The sequence below is a fragment of the Hippopotamus amphibius genome, chromosome 12 (genome assembly GCF_030028045.1).
Source record: "Hippopotamus amphibius kiboko isolate mHipAmp2 chromosome 12, mHipAmp2.hap2, whole genome shotgun sequence".
Taxonomy (NCBI): domain Eukaryota; kingdom Metazoa; phylum Chordata; class Mammalia; order Artiodactyla; family Hippopotamidae; genus Hippopotamus; species Hippopotamus amphibius.
The window spans coordinates 85938967-85965396 of record NC_080197.1 but is presented as its reverse complement, the minus strand read 5'-3'; the positions used below and the strand labels follow the sequence as shown (position 1 = coordinate 85965396).

General features: G+C 50.3%; 1 protein-coding gene across 1 annotated transcript in view; it reads right to left on the bottom strand.

Moving 5' to 3' along the window:
* GALNT6 (polypeptide N-acetylgalactosaminyltransferase 6) overlaps window positions 1-21986 on the bottom strand; it is a 33378-nt gene extending 11392 nt beyond the window's left edge. The window contains exons 1-5 of the mRNA XM_057701186.1: window positions 21302-21986; window positions 13835-14071; window positions 9545-10139; window positions 7859-8031; window positions 417-566 (exon numbers count right to left, since the gene is read on the bottom strand). Coding sequence (XP_057557169.1) covers window positions 417-566; window positions 7859-8031; window positions 9545-10035 — 814 coding nt within the window. The 5' untranslated portion in view covers window positions 10036-10139; window positions 13835-14071; window positions 21302-21986. The remainder of the gene's footprint in view (window positions 1-416; window positions 567-7858; window positions 8032-9544; window positions 10140-13834; window positions 14072-21301) is intronic.
* Between the last annotated feature and the right edge of the window lie 4444 nt (window positions 21987-26430).

The following is a 26430-nucleotide window of genomic DNA, read 5'->3' as shown; positions in this document are numbered from 1 at the left end:
AACAGTGGGGGAGTGCATTGTTTTGGGACAGGGAGCAGGCCTTCCCGGCTCCATGTGGCCCTGCAGGAAAGTGCCACACCAACCCGTGCCCAGTGGTAAAGGAGGCCTCTCCAAGGGGCTGAGCTCAGGACGAGGTACAGGTGCGGAGTGGGGGATGGGGAGAGAAGTGTCTGGGGCTCCAGAGCACACTCCCAGCAACTGTGGGGTCACCAGGTGTTTTTGGGCTGTGTGTGCCTCCGGACAACCATCCTTGGGACGGGGGTAAGCGAGGGGTGGAAGGAGCTGGGGCAGTCCCAAGCCTGCTTCACTCCTGGGACAGTGGAGCAGGAAGGGGCCTTGCTGATGCCGTGGTCCTGGCTCCTCATCCTGTCCGGGAGGGAAGAGGGGCAGAGCCAGGCTGGCCCTCGTCTACTCACAGTGGGCATCCAGGAATGTGAGCACCTCCGCCTGGGCTACCCTGGCTCCCAGCAGCCGGGCGGTGATCAGCCCCTTCCGCTCCTCCTGCCGCACCACCTTCACCACCTGCAGCTGCTTCACGTACCGCTCCAGCGGCTCCTTCAGGTACTCTGGAAGGGACAGGGTCATTGTCGCCAGCTCACCACTGTGTTGCACACCTAATCCCCTGTGGGCACCAAGTCCGGGTGCTCTCAGGCCTACAGCCGGCCTGCATTTGAACCCTTCCGCACCCACTGCGCTGAGCAACTCCACAGAAGCCCAAGGTGGGGGTCCCACGTATGGCCCCACAGCCCACGGCCACGTTGCCAGGACACGCCACAGGTTCTGCGGGGCCCATCCTGTGTCTGTGTAGCAGGGCGCCTTCTCCGATGTCTGAGACAGGACCTCAGAGTTCTGTTCCTTTGGTCTCAAATCAATCAAGTATAAACTGACAGAGGCTCTCAGATGCCTCTCTTGGTCACTGCACCCTCTCAGCCTCCCATCTTTCAGAGCTGTTGACTCGGGCCTCCCCCCTTTTCCACACCTGGGGGTTGTGGCACTCATTTTCCCTGTCTGAGTCCCTCTCTCCCGGGCTCTTCAAGGTACGTCTGACAGGTAGAGCGCACACAAGTGTTGATTTCTGGCTCCTGGGGCAGCAGCAAGAAGTCTTACTCTAATCCTCTTCATTACCTCCTCTGCACGTGGCATTCTTTAGGAAGATGACAAGATGCCGAGTGGCTTTTTAATTAAATTTAGAAACCATGTACCCAGGGCCTGCTATGAGCCAGGCACAGTGATGAGCCCAGCCGCCCAGAAGCAGTGACTGCAGGGTAGGTGATGAGCGACCTGCCAGAAGTGGTGCAGGGCTGGGGGGTCTGCAGGAGGGGCAACTATCCCGCATTGGAGGGGGTGGCGGGGAAAGCACTCGGAAGGGAGCGGGTATCTGCTGAGATCTCCAGCTCCTTCTGAGAGGGGGCTCCCTTCTTGACCCTGTTATTCAGTTGGAAATCCTCGGAGCATTAAAAATAGCCCTATTCTGGGGCTTCCCTGGTGGCGCAGTGGTTAAGAATCCCCCTGCCAATGCAGGGGACACGGGTTCGAGCCCTGGGCTGGGAAGATCCCATATGCCGCACAGCAAGTAAGCCCGGGTGCCACAACTACTGAACCTGCACTCTAGAGCCTGTGACCCACAACTACTGAGCCCATGCACCGCAACTACTGAAGCCCAAATGCCTAGAGCCTGTGCTCTGCAACTAGAGAAGCCACGGCAATGAGAAGCCCACGCACCACCATGAGGAGTAGCCCCTGCTCACCACAACTACAGAAAGCCCGTGTGCAGCAATGAAGACCCAATGCAGCCAATAAATTAAAAAAAAAAAAAAAAAAAAAGCCCTATTCGGAAGCAATCCATGTTGGAACAGAGTCCAAATCTTAGTGATGTTCCATTAACTGCTGTTTGGGCTTATCTGTGCCACTGTTCTGTTTCCCACTGTGCAGACGGAGTCGCCTGTGATTTCAGAAGGGGTGGTGCGGGGCACGTGTGACGGCTGACCGTGTCCTTTCTCTTGAGGGCTGTGGGGTCAGCCCAGTGCTTAGGCCTTGCTCCCAGTGCGTGTCACACAAATTGGGGTCTGAGGTCAGTTTTGTGGGGGTGCGATTGATCTCTTTTTTTTTTTTTTGGCCATACTGCATGGCATGCGGCATCTTAGTTCTCCCGACCAGGGATCGAACCTGTGCCCCTTGAAGTGGGAGCACTGAGTCCTAACCACTGGACCGCCAGGGAAGTCCCTCTCTCTCTGACACACTCACAGACACACACACACACACTGTGCCCAAATACTTGAGCGCTGCTATATGCCAGTCATGGAGCTAGGTGCTTCTATGTGGACTTTCTTACTTAATCTTCTCTGTGAATATTAAAACACTGTGAAATAGGGAGTATTGTCCCCAATGTTTATGAGTCAAAATTAGCCTCATTTGGCAGCTTCCGCCCAGCACTCACTTAGCAAACACCTGTGAACAGGCTGCCAGGGGCCAGCCCCTATCCCAGGCAGGGAGCGGCCAGGTCTAGGTCCTGCCCTCACAGAGCTCCTAGGCTCACCCTCCAAGTACAGCCCCAAGTGCTGGCTCTAACAGGGAGGTGGGAGGAACCCCATGTGGGAGCCTTACCTTCTCAGCATGGCTGATGTTTGCCCTGAGAACATGACTGCTCACAGGAAGTTCATGGTGGTGGAGATAAACCAGGGACAAAACATCATAGGAAGTGGGTTTTGTGGTAAGAGCACGTCAAGCACTGAGCTCTGAACGTCAGGGGAGCCTGAGCTCTACAGAGCCCTTCTCCCATGCCTTCTCTCCAATCTCGGGTGGGCAGGCGGGACCTGGGAGTTCTGAGTGGGAGCCTAGGCCCTCTGAGGGGGAGGAGACAGCTCCCCTAAGTCATGCCCCTCCCTAGACCCACTGGACATACACCCCAGAGCTGAGCACAGCAGAGCTGAGCATGGAGACAGACAGGCCCACTCCATTCTCCCTCATGTCCCCCAGACGAGAGCCTCGGCATTTAGGTTCAACGCCCACCACCCCAACCAGGCTTCATTCCTCACGACTGGAGTCTACAAGACTCCTGTGACCTTCCCCACGTATGCCTTACTCAGTCCCATGTTCAAGATACCATCTATATGCAGATGCTCCTGGGCCTCTTTTCCTGGCCTTGCCATCTTCACTTGGATGTCTGACAAAACCACAAACCTAACACGCCTGAAACCGAACCCCAGATTTCTTCTTCACCTGCCCTCCCAGCCTCCCCCCCACCTTGAAAATACATGGTACCAGCATCCCTCCAGCTGCTCTGACCTAGGAATCGTGCTGGACTCTCCTCCTCTCTCCCCCTCCACCATCAGTGCTTCAGCAAACACGGCCAGTTCTCTCTCTCCATCCCCATCGTCACCCCAGCAATCATGTCTTAACTAGTCTCCCGGCCTCTACTCTACACCCCTCTTTCCAATCTACTCTTCACATAGCAGCCACAGTGGGTTCTCTCTTAAAACTATAAATCAGATCCTGTCACTACGGTGGTTTAAAATTACACTTAAAAAAAACGAATCCAAACAGTTTGACGATTCCTCAAAAAATTAAACAAAGAACTACCATACGATCCAGTAATTCCACTTCTGGGTATGTAGCCAAAATAACTGAAAGCAGAGACTCAAACAAATATTTGTACACCCATGTTGATAGCAGCATTATTCATAATAGCCAAAAATGTGGAAAGAATCCAAATGTCCCTGGGTGGATGAACGGATAACCGAATGTACTCTACACACACAATGATATACTCAGCCTTAAAAAGGAAGCAAATTCTGACACGTGACACAAAGATGAACCTTGAAGACATTATGCTAAGTGAAATAAGCCAGGCACAGAAGGTCACATACTGTATGACTCCATCTCCACAATGTACCTGGAGTAGTAAAATTCATAGACAGAAAATGGAATGGGGGTTGCCAGGGGCTTGGGGGCTGGGGAATGGGGAGTTATTGTTTAATGGGCACAGAGTTTCAATTCGGAAAGATGAAGGAGTTCCAGCGATGGTTTCCCAACGAGAATGTATTTAATGCCACCGAATGGGACACTTAAAAATGATTAAGATGGTAGATTTTATGTATATTTTACCATACACACTCAAAAATCCGAATACTATCACTTTTAAAGGTCTTGTGATTCAGTTCTGCTCACCTTTGTAAACTCACTTTGTAATAGTGCTGTTTCTGCTTCCTTGTTCACTTCTCTGCAGCCATCCTGGCCTTATTTCTGCCCCATTAACATGCTAAGCCTCAGGGCCTTTGCACTGGCTATTCCCTTTGTGGGGGGCACTCAGAGTAGCCTTTTCTGGCTACTCTAAAAGACCTGCCTAATTACTCAGCAACCCTTTACCTGCATTCTTATTTTTCCTCTAATTTCTTCATAGCACTTATTATCTGCAATTATTTTCTGGCTTTCCTATTAAAAAAGTAAGCTCTAAAAAGACAGACACTTTGTTCAACTGTTCCCTGCTATACCCCTGGGACCTGCCCGGGGACTGGTGCTCGGTAGGTAACAAATAAACACTGATTTAGCCCATCAGTGAACTGCCTTTATTTACTCTTCTCTTGTGGACTCTCCCCCTCTTCTTTGGCTTCTGAAAAATCTAGAAAAGAAAAACAAAACAGAAAGCCTTTCTTGTAGGGAGGACTTCCTCTCTAACTTTTCCTATCTTGTTTTATTCTGCTTTCATGACCATCTATATTCTATCCAGCCTCAAATGGAACTGCAATGGGGAAAATCTTCTTGATTAATTCTTTTGGAAGGAGAAAAGGAGAAAGGAACAAGTGTAACACCCTTGCGGTGTATTCTACAATCCTCCTGCCCAGATGGAACATTTAGATACCGGGCCATATTTTCGAACCCAAATTAAGACTCGTTATCAGCCTGTTTCCATCTCCAGGTGTGAGGATTAAACTGGTAGGTGAAATTGACATGCAGGAATAGCAGCATTTCCTTATGGCGAAGAAAATACTGAAATGGAAACTTTTCCAGAAAATACAGGACATAGAGTTACTATGGAGACATCTTCCTATATTATAAACCAAGGACAGAGGTAAGAGATAGCAGTAATAAAGCAACTTTACCTGTTGGAACAGACACTGGACGTTGTAATTAACTAAAATCGGAGCCTTTGAACAATTCCTAACTTGCATCACTGGTGTCTCTTAGGAGTGGAAGGGGCCACAAGAGGAACTGCCACTCACTTCAGTTCAGACCAGCAAGGGGAGATGGCCGTGGGGGAAATCGTGGGCTAACCCAAAATGCTCCCAATGTCTCTTCCCCCGCGTTTCTCACAGCGTGTTTCCTGACTGCAGGGATGCCCCTCCTCTCCTTTCCTCTCCCTGCTGATCCCTCTGCCTTCCCTCCCTGTTACAGCCCCTCTCCCGGGCTAACCCCATCTCCCCACTCCTCCCCTCTCCTCGAGCAGCTTGCTCACTGAGGATCCTGTTCACCTCCCGGCTCTCTGGGTCCTTGGTAAGTGTCTGATTTCCTCCCAACCATCTGGCGAATTCCCACAAGAGGGAGGCATAGTTTCTCCTCTTCAGCCTCCCCGCCAAGGACAGGGCAGGGCTTTGGACAAGGGGATGCCCTGTTTGGGGCACGGTAGATTGACAGGCTTGGGGGGTTGTCTTTAGGAGCTTGTGGAATAAGCCAGACCAAGAGTGTACCTTGGCTGCTGACCTGGCCACACAGGAGGAAGTCTGTGCCTGGGAATGGACTGGGAGGTGGGAAAGAAAAAGTTCCCCAGCCTGACATGGGGCCTTTTTCTGATACCCGTCCCCCAGGATCAAATGCCCGTACATTCACGGTCAAACTGTGCTGCTGGGCACCTGGATAGGAGGACAGAGAGCACAGACATTGGATTTCTGCAGAGACACAGCGTGTGTGTGTGTGTGTGTGTGTGTGTGTAATCAGAGCCTGTGTGTGTGTGTGTGTGTGTGTGTGTAATCAGAGCCAGTTAATCTGGTCAAATGGTCAAACGTGTGGGAAATTTTATCCTGCCGTGGACTGCAGAGATTGCTGACCATGGATCTGAGGGTATTTTTCTTTCTTTGCTGAACTGAACATTGCTGAAAGTATCTCTAGCATCCCAAAGCCTTCATGGTAGGGTGGTTTATCCTGGGGTCCATAAATTCCCTGGAATTACATGCACAAATGTGGGTGTGTGCACACTTGTAGCAGCTGTGACTGTTCTAGGGAGGGGGGGCATAGCTTTTAACAGATTGTCAAAGGAGGCCAGGACAGGAAAATAATGGTCGGTTTTGGTTTTTCGGGCAGGTGATTCTGAGATGCTGGAGTTGGCTCTATGAGAGAGTCCAGGGCAACCAGGCAGAGGCCACCAGAAGGAATGGAAACATGCCTGGTGGCCCGAGAGGGTCAAGCTCTTTGGAGGGGCTACTGCCAAGCCCTCCCTACTAGGCACAGGCTACTCTGCCCTTTGCTTCATAAGTGCTGCTAGGTGTCTGCGCTTCCCAAGGAAATGTGAGCTCCCTGAAGAAATGGACTCAGCAGTGCCCATACTCCTCCCACTGCCCTCCCCAGCCCTAGTCCTCTTACCCAGAGGGCAGGAGGAGGCTGCGGGAGGGGACGGGGCATCAGCAGCTCCACCAGAGCGGCCCCACAGTTCCTGCCCTCAATATGGGAGCAGGGCACGGGAAGCCAACCTGGGAGAGCCGCAGACCCCACGTGCCACCTGGGAGGAGGGCTCAGCTCCCGGAGGACCCCAGTCTTTTGATGCATGGGTCCTGCAGTCCCCTTCCTAGTTCGGGGCCCCGGCATCCCATGCGCAAGTGATTGTAAGAACTTCCTCTCTGGACTCGGGGGTCCTCTGCCTCTCTTCCTGACAATTACCCTCCCGAAAGCTGCCATCCTTCTGAGATAAGGTCACTCTCCAGCTTAAGCACTTTCTGACGCCCCAGCCACGCCAAACAGAAATAACACCTCCCACAGCGCATTGCTCCCACACAAAGAATAAAATGAAACCCACGCATGCGGAGCTCTTCCTCGAGACTAAGTACCCTGCAGCACATGAATCATCTCATTTACCACCTATCTCTGAACCCTCATCCACCATGTGAGGGCGTCCATTGTCTTCGTTTTTAGAAGAGGGGACCGAGGTTCAGAGAGGCTAAGTGTCTTGCCCGAGGTCACAGAGCTTGGAAGTCAGAGCTGGGACTTGAGTTCCTGGGAGTCAGACTCTCAAGTCCATGCCCCATCATGTCCATTGGGGGTGTGTTACAGGTGATACCACTGTGGTTGGTAAGCAGTCATGTGATGACAAGGGTTGTTAGCCTACTTGGGGCAAGATCTGTCTCATGTGTCATTTGTCACACTATCCCCTGTGCCTAAGCCAGTGCCAGGCACAAAATACTTCCATTGATGTTTCTGGAGTTGCTTTGAACGGTGGAAGTTTTGGCGAGCAACCTCACTTGTCTATTACCAACTACAGCGAAGGGCTTCCGAGGTGGAATCTTCAAGAGCAAAAGAATGGTCTGGCATGTCGGAAACAGAGGGAAGGCCCGTCCCCACCCTCTGCCCTGACCTCTCCCGGCATTTCCAACTTGGGGTTGGGCTTGGCAGTTCTCAGAGAGTCCTTGAAGCCAGAACTGCTACGCTTTTGGCGCTCTGGGGGTAAAATGTGAATGAAGCCCAGGCTCTAGGAATGTGGTCTCCTGGTCCCCTGGCCCCCACCCGCCTTCTTCCTGCTCCTAGTCTTTATGATGAGCTGTGATGCTGGATGACATGCCGTAAGGTGGTGCCTGCTCCCCAGGGAGCACCTGCCCTCTTTCCCAGAGTATCAGAAGGGACCCCAGGACCCTCCTCGGGGGCCCCCTAGCCTCACCGTCTGTGCTGGCATCGTCCACCAGAATGATCTCCTTCAGCAGGATGGCAGGGGTGGTGTGCAGGACACTGTACACTGTGCGCAGCAGCGTGGACCAGGCCTCGTTGTGGAACACAATGATGACACTGGTGGCAGGCAGAGGCGGGCAGCGCCGGAACTTCTGGTCGACACATCTGCAAGGATGAACGTGTAGATACAGCTCTCCAGCGGTGGGGAGGGCTCGGTCCACAGGCTCCTATAGCCACCCTTTGCTCCTCGGAACCCCCCACCTCCATTCCCCGTTGCAGCTGGGAATAGCTGCTCCGTTTCTAGCCTACCCACTATTCGCCACCTACTCTGAGCCTCTGCACAGGTCCTAACCAACCCACTCCCAAATCCGTCTCCCCCAGAGCTGGCTCGGTGCCCCAGCGGCAATGCCGAGGGGGCCCCCCTCACTTCTCTCACCTGCTCTAGGAGTTCCCTCTAGACGCTCTCTTCCTCAGTGATATGTGTGCTGCAGAAAGTGCAATCCCATCCAGAGGTCCCAGAGGGGAAGTAATAAAGGGCTACTCCGACGTCAGAGAAAAGTGACTACAATTTCCATTCTCAGTGAGAGGAAAAGGCTTTTCTCTTTACAAGGTACAGTTCCCTCTAATCCATTTCCTCATGAATTCCCTGGAGTCTGACACTCCTATCACAAACAATTTCCTGTGACCTTTTCTCTATCCTCATCCACTCCAGCCACTCTGGGGCACTTGGCCACACTGCCACCCTCTCTGACATGCCATCTTGGGTGGGGGTGGGATCTCAAGGAATCATGCAGCCCGACGCCCTTTCTTAAGCCCCTCTGCTGGTCAGAGAGATTTCTCAGGGGCCCTCCAGAGGAGACTCCCAGACCTCCTCCACTGGCTGCCCTCACACCCACCGCCTTTCCCTGCTAGGTGTCCTGATAACTTGGGGTGCTTCCATGTTCTAGGCCTCCAATACTTGGTCCCAGTCTGAGGAACCCCAGGTTCACAGTCCTAAAGAATCATGAACTTGAGGACGGGAGCTGAAATGTGAGAAAAGGCCACAAAGGGTATTCCTCTTGAGTTGGGAATGACAAAGTCTACGTGAGAAAGATACAAAATCTTTGACGTGAGGACAGTATGTACACAGACCGAAATGGCTACAGCTCAAAGATCTAAGAGCTGGTTCATTGCCCGGGATTGAAAGTACAAAGAGCTCCAATAGAGGCTGGAATCAATTCATGGCCCTGTGAGTCTTCACTGAAAGAAACCAGGAGGTGTGGGGATAATCCTGACCACCAGGGCTGCTGCTGGGAAGCGTCCTTTGCCAAGAGCCCAGCAGCAGAGTCCCGCAGTCTCTGGCGCTGGCCTCAGCCGAGGGCAAGGCCACCGACTCTGTGGCCTGCAGTCAGGCCTTCCCAGTCACCCCCGGGCCAGGTCTGGTCCCAGCCTGCAGTTCCTTGTGCTGTACCCTGTCACCTTCACAATTATGTTTCACTCTTACAGGTCTCCCTGAGCCTCTGGCCTGACCATAACACCCTAATTGATTAGGAAAAGAAGTGAGGGCTTAGAGGAAATCCTTGCCCATCTTCTAAAGTCCCGGTCAGCCCTTTACCTGGCCCTCGGCCTGTGGCCATGGCCACACCAGCCACACCTTTGGCAGAACCCTGGCCTCCCCGCAGGTCGTGGTGCTACTCACTCGGGGGGTCGGGTGTCCGGCCCCAGGGCCCTCTGCAGGGAGATGCGGTCACTGGCAAAGGCATTGAAGCAGTGCTTCCTGTAGCCCTCATTCTTCTCCTGGGTCTCCTGAGGCGTCCACTCTTTCTTCTGAAATGCTTTCCCGTCTGCCCCAGGGCCGTTGGGGTCCTGTGGTGGCCGTTCCCAGAAGGGCTTCAGCTCAGCTGGGGTGTAGAACCCGGGGAGGCAGGACTGGTTTGTGGAGGCCAGTGTCTGCTGGGGCTCCGGAGCCCTGATCTGGAACTTGGGCATCGAATCCCTAAGGTTGTGCACGGCCCCCAGCATGAGGTCCAGGACGTGGTCCTTCTGGCTCACCAAGGACTTCAGCCACGGTTTCTCTGTGGCCTGCTCCCTGCCGCTTACGTCCCTCTGCAGGATGAAGAGGAAGAGTGCGAAGGCGCTGCCCACCACGGCCAGGCGCGCGGCCACGTGGCGCCTGCGCAACAGCCTCATCCTGGCGGAACCAATGGGGACCTCGGCTGGGTCAGCTTCGAGTGCTGGGCCCGGCCCTGGAAACAGCTCGATGTGTCGTGGTGGCCACACCCTGGGGCCTCGGCCTGAGAAGCGGGGAATGAGAGAGAGAAATGAGCCGAGGCAGAGGTGGGGAGGGAGGCAGGGGATCTGGGCTTCGCGTCCAGGCTCTGCTGCTGAATAGTGACATCACCTGAGCCCAGTCACGTCACTTTCCTGCACCTAAACTTCCTCCATCCAGAAAATGAGGAAAACGGACTCTGGAAAAGGACATTTCTGCCTGAAGATTCTGACGTGCAAGGATCTAGAATAACTGGAACACTGAAACTCTACATGAAGAGATTTAATCAACTTAACCACTTTGAGAAACAATTTAGCATTCTCTAGAAAAATTTAAAGCGCACACACCCTATGACCCCACAATTCCTCTCCTGGTTTTATATCCCAGATAAACTCTGGTGCACATATACCAGGAGGCATGCACAAGGACGTAGCAGCACTGACGAAAAAGGCAAAAGTTAGGAACGATTTTTGTCAGTGTTATAATGAATAAATCGTGTGAAATACCCACAGCATAGAGGACTGCACAGCAATGACAAAGAATGAACCACTTCTACATGCCACGACACAGATGCAACGCTGAGTGAAAAAAAAAGCTGCAGAAAGATACATCCAGTATGATTCCATTGATTGATAGAAAATTTAAAAACACATAAAACTAAAAAACATTGTTTATGAATATAAAAATGAATATGTGTGGGATTTCCCTGGCAGTCCAGTAGTTAGGATTCCATGACCTCACTGCCGTGGGCCCAGGTTCAATCCCTAGACAGGGAACTAAGATCCTGTAAGCCGCTGGGCGTGGCCAAGAGGGAAAAAAAAAAAAAGGATATGTGGTAGAGCTACATATAAAGAAAACTAAAGAAACAGTGAAACCAAAGTTTCTGAAGAGGGAGAAAAGATATGAGAATAAAGGCATACAGGGGACTTCAAGGTGAAGTGGTTTTTTTTTAAAAGTGGATGGTGGCAGGACTTCCCTGGTGGTCCAGTGGGTAAGACTCTGTGCTCCCAATGCAGGGGGCCCGGGTTCGATCCCTGGCTGGGGAACTCCATCCCACATGCACGCCACGACTAAGAAGTCTGCATGCCGCAACTAAAAAGGATCCTGCACGCCCCAACAGCGATCTTGTGTGCGACGACTAAGACTGAGCGCAGTCAAAATAAATAAATAAATATAAATAAAGTGGATGGTGGCTGCTGGTGGCACTGCTATTCTTTGTACCCTACACAATTTTACAAGTATTCTTCTGTACCTACTTATATTTAATAACAAAGTCTTTTTTTTTAAATCTAAGATTCTAATGACAGCATCTCCCAGGCAAGACCATAGCCCCCAGCATTTACGCCCACGTATGTCATCCCAGGGGTCAGAGGAAGAGTGTTTGCAAAGCTTTCTGTAGACAGCTCTGCAAGTATAAGGCTCACAGGGTAAGGACTAGACGCTGGTGGCAACAAACCTGGACACAAATTCTGGATCTGCCGCTTCTAATAACAACAGCACCTCCTTCCTAGGGTTGTTTGTTGTAAGGATTAAGTTCAATGAAATAATTCATGGAAAAAGCTTAGCAGTCTCTGCACTCAGTAAGTGCTCAAAAAGTGTCAGTTTTTATCAGTAGCAGCTGTGTGACCCTCGGGCAAATGACAACCTCTCTAAGCCTCAACTTCCTCATCTATACAGTGGGGGTAACTAATACCTAACCCACAGGGTGGTGGTGAGGATTAAATCAGAAATAACATATGCAAAATACTTGGCAGAGTGTCTGGCACAGACCGAGCCCTCAATTATTTCTGTTATCATAATTAATAAATCCCTGCTCAGTTTCCCAGCAATCATCCTCAAGCACCTGGTCTTTGGCCAAAGCCACACTCATTACTCTGTCTTACTTAGAAGTAACTCCAGCTGAGCTGTGCTGTTGTTTAAACACACAAGCTGCTGCCTGTGGAGAAGCCTGGTGTTCGGAGTCACTCGGATCCACTTGGGGCACGTGTGGCTGTCATGATGTCAAGGGGAACAGGGATCACTTTGGGCTGGGGGAGACAGGTAGTTTTCTTTTAAAGTGTCAGATTCAGCAGTAACAGCAAAAATCAAATCAAATCTCTTTGAGCGTCTATTTTATATTAGGTGTCGTCTGGGAGATAGAGGAGACTTGTTCATTCTGCCAGTTATTGACTGAGCTCCTGCTTCATGCCAGGTACTCTGCCAGATGGAGGAGATACAGAGAGGAGCAAGCCCAGCCTTCAAGGAGCGTACAGTCAGTTGGGGGAGTCAAATTTTAAATAGCGATCACCCAGTGAGAAGACAGCGTGAGAGAGGCACCCTTGGGGGCTGAGGGAGAGAGGATGCAGTAAACCCAGCCAGTGGGGAAGGGTGATGTTTGTGAAGTCCTTCAGGGGAGAAGCTTGGGCTGAGCACTAACCCACACGTGGGAGTTGGCCAGTGAGGTGAGCACATTTCAGGTAGAGGGAACAGCACGTAGAAAGCCCTAGAGGCAGGAGACAGCATGGCCCATCAGAGAATTCCAAGTAGTTTGGTTTGGTGGGAGTATGAAGCCTGATGGGAATTGCAGATGATGGGTTTGGAGAGGTGGCTGAAACCAAGTCATCGTGGCAAGGAGTTTGCCCTTGACCTGAGGTATGGGGAGCAGTAAAGAATGAGTGGGAGCCCAGCATTATAGGAAGACTAGTATGATAGCTGGTGGAGGGTCTTCAAGAGATAGACCTGACTGGCAGCTGGATGGCCAGTTAAGAGAAGCTTGGAGGTCTGACCCAAGACAGCAGCAGTGTGGATGAGGAGGAAGGATGTGGTGCTAGGAAAACTCCCTTGGGTGATGGCGTGGGATAATTCATCCCAGCTGGGACACAGAGGGACAGAGAGAGGTGTAAGACCATCCCTTTCCCCATGGGATTTTAAAATCTAGTTGGAGGACAAGAACCAGTAGCACTGGGTTCAGGGAGGGAACAGGAGCAGGAAAAAGATCTCTCACTGGATACTCTTTAGCACTTTGAACCCTGACTACATTCCCTATTCAAAAATGAATAAAAGTAGACCTGAGCAATAGCGCAGACAAGTTGAGAATGCTAGAGCACCCTGTGGACTTGAAGAAGGCTTCAAGGAGGAAATGGAGATTCCATGTAGAGGCGGTGTCCTGTCCCAGGGGTTGCTGGGCCAGCACAGAGCGTTCTGCCTAATCCTGACACCTCATCAATTCTGCAACTGCCCCAGCTAAGCAAAGACTGAGGGCTGCAGAATGGGGAAGTGTCTGCAATGACAGTACGGAAACATCCTGCAGGCTACATCTTCCCTGATACTTTGTCTAGCTGCCACTCCAGCAAGAAAGAAGGAGCAGAGTTAGAAACAAAGGCGTGGTACAGGCATATCTCGGAGATATTGTGGGTTTAGTTCCAGGCCACCGCAAGAAAGTGAGTCACACAATTTTCTGATTCCCCAGTGCATATAAAAGTTATGTTTATAGGATACCATAGTCTATTACGTGCACAAGAGCATTACATCAAAAAAAAAAAAAAGAAAAGAAAAAACCTTCATTAAACAATAACACTGTTGGAAAGATGGCAACAATAGACTCGCTCAACACTGAACTGCCACAAACCTTCAATGTGTAAGAAATGCTGTATCTGTGAAGCAAAATAAAGAGAAGCATAATAAAACCTGGTGTGCCTGTAAAGCTGAGTTCCCAGCTGCTGCCAAGTGCTTAAGACTCACCTCCTCTAGGAAAGCCTCCCTGACTGACTCACTCAGAATCACCCAGGTCACGCCAACTCCCTCCTCGTGGCATTGCTTTGCAGTCCCTTGCGGCGTGGCTTCCCTTTGTTCCTTTTTCCCCCCGGAGAGACTTGGGGTTAAATTGAGTGCTTCCCAGGCATCTGCTCTCTTGATCCAACCTGGCTGTCGAAGGCTTTCTCTCTGGTGCCTGCAGTTCCTCAAGGTACTAACCACATCCTGAAATGAAACAAGACACCTGTGATTAGCATTGGCAGAAGGGACTCGGTCTCTGGTTTGTTTGCTCAGCATGCGAGCGATGGGAAAGAGTTTCTTAGAAGGGACAAGTAATCCAATGGAAGCCAGAAGACTTTGGGGTTAAGGATTCCTGCTCTCTGTGTAGGAGACGATTCCCAGACGTATGGCTGGCAAGGCTGGGGAGGTCACCAGCCTTGGGGAAGAAATATCCCTATTGCACACAGTCCTTTGGCAAGAGCAGGGCTTCACACGGTCCTTCCCGCAGTGCAGCTCCCGCACCTTCGGGCTGGCCACCAGGTCCGCTGGCAAGTATGCCCACGGCCCTCACCCACTCACTCCCTTCCTGCTGCTGCTGAGTGTGCACTTCCGACTCGTTCCCCTCCAACCACCCTTGGGATTGCAGCACATCAGACCATCCTGGTTTTAGTACTGAGATGATGCCAGAAATCCTCTTACTCTTGAACAAATTGGACCTTTTTTCCTGGCCTCACCATTCAGAATATAAATTTACCTTCTACTGGTATAAGGGAACTGAGACTTCACCCAGTCCAATGTCTATCAAACCGTTGACTGCAACTCATGATACGATTGTGAAATAAATTTAAAGTGTTGCAAATCAGCATAAAAAAAAAATTCTTTAAAAGATCATACCAGACTAGAATGAAAAGGAAAATACCAAATACCATTACATCACATGTAATACAGGTAACTATTGTTTAGTTAAAATTTCATTTCAGTTATTATACCGACATAGAGTGTACCGAAAGTCCTAGTCGTTTTAAGCTGTAACTTCAGAAGTATAAATGCTACAGACTTACCAAGAACATCATTGAAAAGTTTTACTTAAATTTCTTTCACCTTATTTTTATGAATTTTGAATAATAAATTTTTATTTTCATGTTTGTCTCCATCCATTGAAGATGATAATTTCCTGATACAAAATAAAAATGAAAAATTTTTTATTCAAAATTCACAAAGGTAAAAGAAATTTAAATTATTAATTTTCAAATGATGTTTTTTCTTAGTTTGTAGAATTCATACATCTTATGTGATTAAAGTGTAAAACTTTCCCAAGGGAATTCCCTGGTGGTCCAGTGGTTAGGACTCAGCGCTTTCACTGCTGTGGCCTGGGTTCAATCCCTGGTGGAGGAACTAAGATCCTGCAAGCCAAAACTTTTCTAAGACTTTTGGGATACCCATCACACATAAATGGGTACTAAGTTTTCTTGTAAAATGTCTTTCTTACTTTGGTCCAGTCAAAAAGCCAGTGATACAGTCTAATTCCTCTATTTTACATCCTAGCCTCCTCCAAGAAGGCTTCCCAGATCTGTTGCAGAGTTCCTGTCTCCCCTGTCCCATTCCCTTAGCAAACTGTTTATACTTCTACTTAGGCCTTATCACAGTCCGTCCTCTCTCACACCTTTGTGAACTCTGGGACCTGAGAGGACAAGTTGTTTTCACCTTTTTATCACTTGCAAAGTCTAGCACAAGGTTTACATGTAGCAGATATTCCACAGACTCTTGTTAAATGAGATGAGGTCAGTGGGGTTAACACGGCCCATTTAAAGCCACAAGGGTGAGCGCTGGCTTCACTCACTGATGTTCTGTATGCACTTACGCCAACAAGCACACGTGTTACATGAAATTCTGTTGTTACACATCAGTGTGCCACTTGGACTAGGTCTGAGTTCAGAACTCTCATTTGACAGCGAGGCCAGAGTGGTTAGGTGACTTCTCTTGTGTCACACAGCTCATGATGCCCATCTCCCAACTCCCAGGCCACTGCTCTGTTCCCACCCTCTTCCCTCCCCCTTGGGGGGTCACCTGGGGAGCTTGGGGACTGGGTTTGGCTCTCCTGAGCCTGGGGCAGGGCTATTTTCCAGAACCTCCCAGTTCCACTCATAGACCCTCCCAACCTCTCTTCCTCCCCCTTCCCCCCCACCCCCACCCCTTCTCCAACTCCCACCTAGGACTGCAAATGCTTTAAAGATGCTGCAAATGAAAGTTCCAGGTGAAGTTTCAGCTTTTGTGAAAGCCAGGGTCAGCCATCCAGAACACGCCCTTGCTGGCCAGGTGGCCTCTTTGTAACAAAGTTTCTTTATGTTTATCCATGGAGCTGCTCACCTCCTGGAGACGTGGCAGCCAGGAAGTTAGTAGTGGCAACACCACCTACAGGGATGTTTGCTCAAGTTAGTCAGACTATCGCTCAATTACAGGTTTCTTCTTCTTAGAAAAGGGATGACTGTTGCCACTCTCACTGGGAGCAGGTGTGGAGGAGCTAACAGCAGGTTAGGGAGGGGAAAGGTCAATTTCAAGCTACTAGTTAAGGGAGGGAGCCAAGAGGCTGTTTTGGACAAATGATTCTCCCTTTCTTCCTAGCAGCACTTTCTGGCCATCAGACCCAGCCAGCATTTCACTTCCTCTGTTCTCCTGCTGTGAACAAGGTACAGCAGCAAATTATCTCCTCCAAACCCTTCCTCCCACCTCTGACCCTTTATCATTACAGAATGCTGGGAGGTTTTCACTTTTCCTCATAATTACACCTTCAAGACACTTCAGCTTTCCCCCTGGACTAAAGCTGCAGTATGTGGCGTATTTTCCCAGAAAGATGCACTGAAAGTTATTTCAGTAGCCAGTCTGTCAAGTTTTCTCCCCGGCAGATGTAGGTTCATGTTTTGTTTGCATAACATTTTAAGCTTTAGTTATCCAAACACAGATTTTTCCATGAAAAACCCAACTCGGACTTCCTAGGTGGCGCAGTGGTAAAGAATCCGCCTGCCAATGCAGGGGACACGGGTTCGAGCCCTGCCCTGGGAAGATTCCACATGCCATGGAGCAACTAAGCCCGTGTGCCACAACCATAAAAAAAAAAGAGTAGCCCCTGCTTGCCACAGCTAGAGAAAGCCCGTGTGCAGCAACGAAGACCCAATATATAAATAAATAAATAAATTAAAAAAAAAAAAAAGGAAAACCCAACTCAACTTTACTCACACTGTATACCTAGAATATGCTTGGCATCTAGTAGGTGCTCAGTAAATATTTCTTGATTTATTCTCAGTTTGTGAAAGTCACTGAAGATCTAAATAATGTGACCAAACAGGAAGTTCAACAGCTCACAGGTTTTTGTTACTGGAGGACCTCCAGACCCTGCCAAGCGGGGCAGGGATGGGCAACTGAGCCTTGAGACTCCTTGGAATCCAGGGATAAAGAAGGACCCCAGGTGGGCATAAGCTGGGAACCCTGGTGACAATCAGGCTGGGTTTGAGAGAAGACCAAAAAAAAAAAAGAATTGCATCTTATCATCCTTTAATTGGCAGGGGAAGGGGAACGGATGGTAAAGTTTAACAGGAGGGGTATTCCTGAAGGCCTGCACTGGTCTCCAGATTCGGGGGCAGGTGATGGGGAGGACAGAACTGAAGTTTTCCCTTCTCTCCTCACCGCACAGTGTGCTCCTGGCTTGAGGACTTCTACCCAGGGCCACTGGATATCAATGTGCCACACCCTGAACTCAGGATTTGTGCCTTGCCCCCTAAGCTAGCCAGCCTTCCCAATTTCCCCATTGCTGCCAGTAGCATCGAAATCCTGGAAACAACTCCTGCCCCTACTCTACTCCTCTAAACCGTCTGCGACGTCAGGTTCGCGCCACGCCCACTCCCAAGTCTGGCTGATTTCTTCTCTGCCTCCTGGATCCTCCTCTTCCTCTCTATGTGCCAACACTGTCATCTGAGACTGTGCTCTTGCGGCCCAGCATCTGGAGGATCAGCAGAAGCTGCCTGCCAGCCTCCTCTGCTCAAGCGTCTCTCGCCCTTTCGCAATCATTAGAGCCATATTCATATCCCTTTAGCGCCATTTGATTATAGCAGAAACATGGCCTGGGCAGTCGGCTTCCTGTCTGCTACTCACCCTCACCGGCTCTCTTTTCCTCTTCAAAGCGTTTCCCTTATATTCTTGCTAATAAGCAAGCCATGTTTCTTTTCTCTCTCAAATTCTTACCTGAAACTCCCCTCCTCCAAGAAGCCTTCTTAGACTAAGGTGCATCTCGCTACTCTCAGTATCGGGTGTATTTTTTTCCAAGTTTCACTGCCCACATTTCCCCATGTGGGACTTCCTCACTAGATTCTTATGGGGGAGGGAGGACCAACGAGTCTAGACATTGGGCCATCTAGATTCTGTTTTCTTTCTTCTTCCCAATCCTTAAATCCTAGTCCCCAATCCTCTGCCTCTAGTATGCTTTTCCCGACAACTTCAGCTAGCTTTCTGACCCCTGCAGCACCTCTCTGTCCTGAGGTATTTGGTTGTTAATTCCACTGCCCTGATCTGTCCGTTCTTTGTTTTCTGTTATATGTAGAGCTGAGGGTGAGGACTGGGTTTCTTCCTTTCTTCAAATCTCGACCTAGGGCTCAGGACCAGGCAGCACAGGGAACAAGAGAATAACCCGACCTCCCAAGGGCTCTCAGGTGCCACAAAAGAGTCTTGCAACAGTTCTTTTTCTCCCCAGACTGAGCCCATCCTTGTTCACTGGGCAAGCCTTTTACACAGCACAATTACAGCTTTGAGCTCTGAGCTCGACACAGAGACAGGCACTGCCCTGCACTTGACCTCTCACTTATTCAAACCCTCACTCTCATTCCCATCACATGAGAAAGGACATTTTGGGCCTTCCTAGATAGGGGCAGAGGGGTGTATGATGAGCCAAGTTTGTCCAAATCCTTGGCACAGTCACTGGGTCCCTCTGGTACATAGAAACCCACTTTGGTCCTCAGCTTCACTTCTAGGGCTGGAGATGTCAAAACACATCCATGGAACCAGAGGAGGTTTGGGACAATACCACCACCATTTTTAATATTACTACTTACCACATCAAGTCAACAAACGGTTGTCTTTTCCATTTTACACATAAGGTAACTGAAGCACAGGGAGGTTTAGTAACCTGACCAAGATCACACAGCTAGAAGTGGCAGAGGCAGAATTTGCTTCCAAGCCCACCCTCATTTTTTTTTTTTTTTTACAAACAGAACCCCACTTTATTAGCAGTTAGTTCAAGATTGTACATTAATGGAGGAAGGTTCCCACTTTTAACACAACCCAAAACGGCTGGTTTGAGAGCCCTGATCAGGTAAGTGGGGTAGCGCCCTCATCTCTACTCCTCTCCCACCCCCACAAGGGAAGGAAACCTCTGCCTGCTCCCCTAACGTGCCCCCCACCCTCTCCAGTCAGCCCTCTCCTCTCCCCAGGAAATGACAGGAATTTCATGCACAAATTACAAAAGGAGCCCTCTTGCTGATAATAAAAGCTAGCACAGTCATAGAAAACCCTCTCCGCCCTCATTCTCCTCAAGGGCCACAGAGAGGAAAGAGAGAGGGAGGGATGAACTTTCTAGGATAAAACACAGCCAGAGTGTCCCCTAGGCCCTTAACATTGACCCCACATAAAGCCTACACCTCTCCCTTGTGGGAGCTAAAAATTCTCTCAAAGCCCACTATCTTAACCATGACACCACGAAGCCTTGCACTTGGCTGGTGCCTGGAGCTTTGCCAAAGCATTTTCATATACACCTTCTCATTTGCTCCCCACCCAGGGAGTGTTTATGTGATTTGGCCAAGGCTAGACAACTAAATTAGTGACAGAGCTGAGCCAGCTCTCTGCCTCCATTATACCCACTGCCTTGGCCCTAGGGTTAGCTGCTCCTCTGATTCCTGATTTCTGTTCTAGGCGATAGCTACATGGGCTAAGCCCATGTCATATCTCCTGTTCAGGTTTCTCCCAACTATGGGCTATGATGTTTCTGATCTCAGAGGGCATTTGACATGCCTCAGGGCTTCCCCTTCTTAGGCCTGAGTTTTTCCATGCTGCTGTGGGTAGGAGTCAGCTGTTCTGCTAACTGTGGGCAGTGATTACCAAAGATGAGACCATCTCAGGCAGTCCAGTATCCTTCGTGGTTCCACCAGCTCCAGGCTACCTCTTGCCTTTGACAGGTCTGCCCTGCATACTGCCCTGGTGCTCCTGAAAGTAGTCTCCTCTTGCTACCTCTGGGTGCCTAAAGTGAATGGCATTGTTGAGAAACAGGAGCTAAGGAAGTAACTGCAATGATACTGGCTTCTGCTGGATAATTTGAATTAAAGTATATTTCAAATCCCTCACCTTAGCTTGTATTATTCATCACATGCATTTGCCTGTCTCATCCTTTTCACCCTTCCTGTGATGGGCAGAGACACAGCTCATCCGAGAGGAGAATGGGGTGGGGGTAGGGCACACATTTCTCTGGCAAAATGAGCACAAGCTCCAGGTTCTTTGGTGTGACCAGAGTTGTTAAGCTCATGCAGCATCTGTTAACTGCATCTGTGGGTCTGGCAGTGCAGCTTTGGAACCCTCTCTGTGAATGTTGCAATGGGTGGTTGGCTAATAGCGGGGTCTGGTCTATGCTTTGCTGGCAAATTGACACCCCCGCCCCCCTCCCCCCCAACCACACAGGAGAGCCCTGTCCTACTCTCTGCAGAGGTCAGGGTCTGGGAGGACTGGCTCTGGGGGCAAGTAACAAACTATTTCTCCTTTCTGGTTAGCCTGGGGTTCGGAACAAGTGACAGGAAATCAGGAAGTTGGTGACAGTCACAGTCATGACCACCCATCAGACTCCCTCCTCATAATACAATGTACACATCTTCCGCCCCTCCCCCCCCCCCCCAAGGCTCAAGTCTCCAGAGGGAGGACATCTGAGACCCTACCCCCACCGGAAGCGCGGCAAGGGCAGGAGGGAACCTCTTTGAAAGATTTTCTGTAGCAGAGCATAGGGGGTGGCCCAATGTGGGGTGATGGGGAACAGAAGGGATGCGGGGGGCATGGGTGGGTGAAGGGTAGAGGCCGTAGAGTCCCCGAGGGGAGTGCCCTGACTCGTCCCTCTCCCATCCTACCCCCCTCCAGGTCCCAGAGCCCTAAGCTTTTCTTTCGTCCGTTAAGGAAGGCGCAAAGGTGGAGGGGGTCCTACTGAGGGAAGAGCTAGAGGCCACCACGACAGATGGACCAGCCCGGTCCTGTCCCTTCATTTTACTGTCGGGGGTGGCAAGGAAGAAGAGGAGGAGTAGAAGGTCGGCGGTGGGGGGAGGTGGGGAGCAAGGACTTGGCAGAAGGGAGCTCCACCGGCTGGAAGTCCCGAGAAGCAGGAGAGCTCTGGGTTCCAAGTCCTGGGGAGGGTCGCGGGCTGCTTCAGCCGCTTACCTGTCGCGCCCAGGCAGAGCCGCAGCCGCGCGGCCGTGCTGCTCACGGGTTTTCGGACGGGATGTCCTGGAGGGCGGAGCCGGGGCGGGCCCTGCACGGCCACCCGAGCGCGTCCTCCCCGCCCCTCCCGGGCCAGGTGCAGGCGGCCGCCCGCCGCGCCCCCGAGTCCTGATGCGCCCTGCGGAACCCTCGGCGGCTCCGGGCTGCCCCCCGGCCCCATGCACCCAGCCCGCCGCCGCTGCTGCTGGCTGCCCGGCTGCTCCAGCTTCTCCGGATCTCAGCAAACCCCGGGGGGCAGTCTCCGCGGCCAGGCTCTCAGCGCCGATAAAGATTGGAGGGTCCCAGCCACCCCAAAGACGACAGGCATTAGCCGAGCCGCCGGGGGCGGAAGCGGCGTGTGCATGGAACCGCGGCGTGCGGCGCGCGGGCTCAGTGGCTGCGCTGCCGAAGCGCTCAGATCCCGGAGGCAGAGGCGCCGGAGCGGAGAAACGCAGCCGGGCAGAGGTGCCGCAGGGCTCCGTCCCAGGTTTGCTTCTCCTCGGCGAGGTGGTCTTGACTCCTCCTCTCCACCCAACAATAAGAGCAGGGAATTTGCTGTGTGCCACGGACAATGCTAAGGTCTTCACGTGCCAGGTCTCAGGGAAGTCCCAGTCCCAGCAGACACCTACGATTATTGTCCGGAATATACATGGGAGGCGGCTGATCACACAGCTAGAGAGGGCCGCTCAAAGTGGGGTTCCTGGACCAGCAGCATCAACGTCATCTAATTTGTTAGAGATGTAGATTCTTGCCTCCCACCCCACCCCAGACCTAAATAATCCGAAACTCTGGGGATGGGGCTCAGCAATCTGTATCATGAAAAGCCCTCCAGGTGATCCTGGTGCACGCTCAACTCAGAACCACCGAACGAGTAGTGGCAGAATCCAAATGAGTAAATTCAGTTCTTAAACCCACGCTCTGAATCATCCCCCTCAGGGTGCTCACCGGTTCAATCCAGCTCTAAGGTTCTGGATGTAATCCTCTGGGTCCTTGTCTCAGTAATAGAGAAGGACCACTCCAGATAGCCGATAATTTGGAGATTTTCTGTCGTAGAAAGTTCGACCACCAATTCTGTTTTTCTTCTGTTTTGATATTTGAACGAGTTTGTATTTCTAAGTCCGTAGGACCTGGGAGTAGGGGTGTGGGTGGGTAGATCTGAGCAAGAAGGAAGTTGTAACATGAACTGGGAAGAGCGGGGGGATGGGGTGGGGTGGGGGAAGCCGGTGGGGATTAACAGTTGGATGGAAAGAAGTAACCTTGTTTTGTAATCTGGGACCCCAGGGTGGAATTAAGCTATTCAGAAGGATGCCAGAGCTTTTCCAGTGGTGGATTGTGGAGCGAGGAGGCCAATGGAGCATGGAGAAGAAGATCTCGCCCAGCCACACTAGATCAGGAGGCCGGTGAAGGATGGACATTCCCAAAGGACTAGAAAAGGGAGGCATCCGCTCACTCTGCTCACCTATCTTCTCCCCTAACACCAAGCAGCTGAGTAATTCCCGCCGCCCCTCACCCCCCAACTCCCTTCCTTTCATATTAGAGACTCTTTCTGGGGTTTAAATTCCTAAAGAGAGACTTTCTACAGAGTCTGCTTTGATCATCTGTTTTGGTTCCTTTACAGACCCTCGGGATTCATTCTAACTCCCGCTGCTCCCACTGCCTGATTCCATAGCTACCTTTCTCAGAATAAGGGCATTTCCTGTTGAAGACTGTGGGATGCTGCCCCTCATTTCTCTCTTTCTGGGGGCTTGACACTCCTGTGCGTGTCTGACCCTATAGCCTTTGCACCACCCTTCCTCTAACTCTGCTCTGTGACTCTCAGGGGTTGTGTGATTCTGATCTGACCCTTGAGCCTTAGTCAGGACCCAGCCCGCACCGAGGGTGATGGGCTAGACTGGACTCACAGCCTCAGTTCTTCCCCAGGACAGAGTCATGACCACTAACCCCATCCTGGAGTCCCTGAGAGGCAGATGCCTGAGGAAGCAGCCTCAGTCTGTGTTGTGTGCTCCACATTCCGGAAGCAAATTACTCATTCAGTTTTACTTTAGCTGACTCTGGTTTTAAACATGACTTTGAGTCCTTGGAACAATGAGCGGCCTGATTTGGAGGCACACATAGTCTACAGGAAGTGTGACCCCACCCCTAACGTGTCATGCACTGACTGAGCTGTTCTCTCCTCGCAGGAAGGACTGGAGTTGAGCCACACAGAATGATTACTGCTATTAAAAAACAGTTTTCTTTAATTGCAAACGTTATAAAGGCACCTGGTTAAAAAAAAACCCAAGCACTAGATAAAGGTATACAGTGAAAGATACGTTTCCTTCACTCCTCTCCAGAAATCACCTCTGCCCACTCATGACCGAAACTTCCCATCATCAAGCTCTTCTGCAGGACAGGCCTGGATTCCCCACTCCTCAAGCAGTCCTGTGAATTTATGTTATTTTTCCTCAGAATCTTATTCTTATTTTCTTGGCCATTTTAGATTCTGTGTTTTGGGTATTTAGAAGTTTCGCTTTTCACAGCAGTGTGCTTCAGGGGGTTTCCCCTCCTCAGGCAGGAAGTGTGGTTGGCTGGGGGGAGCAGATCGGTGGAAGCAAGCCAGACAAGAACAGCCCTGGAAGGCTGTTGACATCAGCCTTATCGAGTCTCTTAGGCACGTGGTCCCTGGCAAAGGGACACCCACCTCTGGGTGGGGCGGAATAAGGGAGACCTGCCCACCAGGAGGAGGTGCTGGCTTCACTTGGGAGGGAAAGTTTGCCTGAGAAGCTGTCACGAGAGCCCCAGGGAGGTCAGGAGGGAGGGCAGGCCCACCCACCTTACCAGTGACTGTACCCCTCCCCCACCTGCTGCGGGTGCCTGAGCAGCGGAAGGAACCTAACACACCCCTGTCCCGTGAACTTCTTTAGCCTCAGTTTCTTATCTGTAAGGACTAATGGTACCTTAGGGGTGGTTGTGCAGGTGGAGCAGATAACTAACGTGAAAACGGGGTAGTTCGGGTCTTCTGTTATATCTATCTCTTTTCTCCCTCGTTCCACCCTTCCTCTTTCTCATCTCATTCCCATGCTCTGAAGAGAAACCATGAAAGTAAGAAATATTCTAGGAACCCAGGCAGAGCTGTTACAGGTTGTGCCATAGTCATTCATGCATCACCATTCACTCCCCTCTGTGGGACTCATCCGTCAAAAGGTATAGTATTATTTTTATGGTTGAGTTGTTAGATTAAATAAGTGAAATGTTTAACCTAGTGCCTGCTTTACAATAAGCGCTCAATAAATGTTAGTCGTTATCACTAGCTGTTTTCCTTCTTCCCTTCCTACCTTCAACAATAGCATGTTAGCCCACCGTGCGTTAGCCTCTATGCTAGGTATTGGGTAGGACCAGAGACACAAAAGTAAAGAATCCACTTCTTTCTCCTCAGGACACCTTTAACCTAGGAAGGGAGGCTGATGCATGTAAACAGGATTATGACAGGGCAGAGCCAGGACTCTAAAGCTAGGCAAGTGCTTTTGGTGCAAAATTAAAGGGGGCACCAAAAAACTCAGTAATCAAGTAGTATATAATGCAATATTTAAAAACATCAAAATCAATGCAAAAATATCTGTGATGAACAAAATATGAACAGTTTAAAACAAAGAGAAAGTGCTCTGCTGAGCCATATTGGAGACTGAGGTAAAAGAAAAAATGTGCACCCAATATCCATGTTTTTTTTTTTTTTTCTGTTAATGTTTTTTTGGCCATGCCACACAGCTTGTGGGATCTTAGTTCTCCAACCAGGGATCAGACCCAAGCCCTCAGCAGTGAAAGTGCGGAGTCCTAACGACTGGACCACTAGGGAATTCCCTATCCATGTTTTTCTCTATTCTTTCTTTCCTCCCTTCCTCCTCCCTCCCTCCTTCCCCCCTCCCTCCCTCCTTCCTTCCTTCCTCCTTCCTCCTGACTCCCTTCCTTCCTCCCTCCTTCTTGAAGTTTTTGCCTCACTGCTTATTAATTCTCGTGGAATCTTTCTTATTTATTTTCAATAGGTAACGTGCATATGGCACAACAATCAAAAGTTCGCAAGCATAGTGAGCTACTCCTATCCCTGGTCCCCTAGTTTTCCTCCCCAGGAGCAGCCACTGTTACCAGTTTCTTTTGATTCTTTCTAGAAACATAGCCCAGAGAAGGAGTCACCCTGATTTTAGCAAGTACCTTAAATAGTAATTTTTTTCATTATAGTGTCTGAGTGGTTAAAGTTATTTTAAAGGCAGTCAACTTGCTGAGCTCTCTTTGTGGCTCTGATAGATTTCCAGTGGACTCTCTTGGGTTTTCTAGGTAGACAGGCCTAACAACAGCACAGGATTCTGGCAAAGTGAAAACAGTTTTGGAATGAGACCTGGGCTGAAACTTGGCTCTGTCTGATTTTAAATCCAGCCTTTAGAAAATGTTGGCACTCTCCAAAGGCAGCATGTAAGTACAGAGTGGTCCTTCTTCCCAGGTGTGGTGAGTAGAGTGGGCAGAGGCCGCACAGAGCCAAGTACTGCTCCTCTGCCCTCTCCTGGGTTTGTTTTAGGATTTGCACAGATCCAGAGGGCTTTGATCTCGGGGATTTCTAAACACCCAGCGATCAGGGGGAGAGACTGAAGGGGAAGCCCTAAACTACAATAACCTTTTCTTTCTCCATGAATGGAATGTGAGTTATGTTTACTGAGAGCAGATTAAAATAGATTTTATTGTTTGAAATCATGGATTTATAGCTCTTTAAAGAGCTGCTGATTATCAGCAAAGCCTACAAACCCACCCCACCCCCAGCGTAGTAGTGGGGAAAAACAGTCCTGCACAGTAAGAATGTGTAAAGGTTTTCTCACAGGTGGGACCCACTGCCAGACAGGGAATTGGTGGTATTTGGTGAGGAGTGGTACTAAGAAACACCTATAGTTAGTGAGGAAGAAACCCAGATTTTTACTTACTCATGGAATTTTATTAATTTGAAGGGATGCTCCAGAACATCTCTGATCCCTTTATCCACTCCGTGGAAAAGATGACTGGGGATATGGATTATCTAGTTTATTTATATCACATATTTTTTTTCAGCAGGACCTTAGAGGGGCATGAAT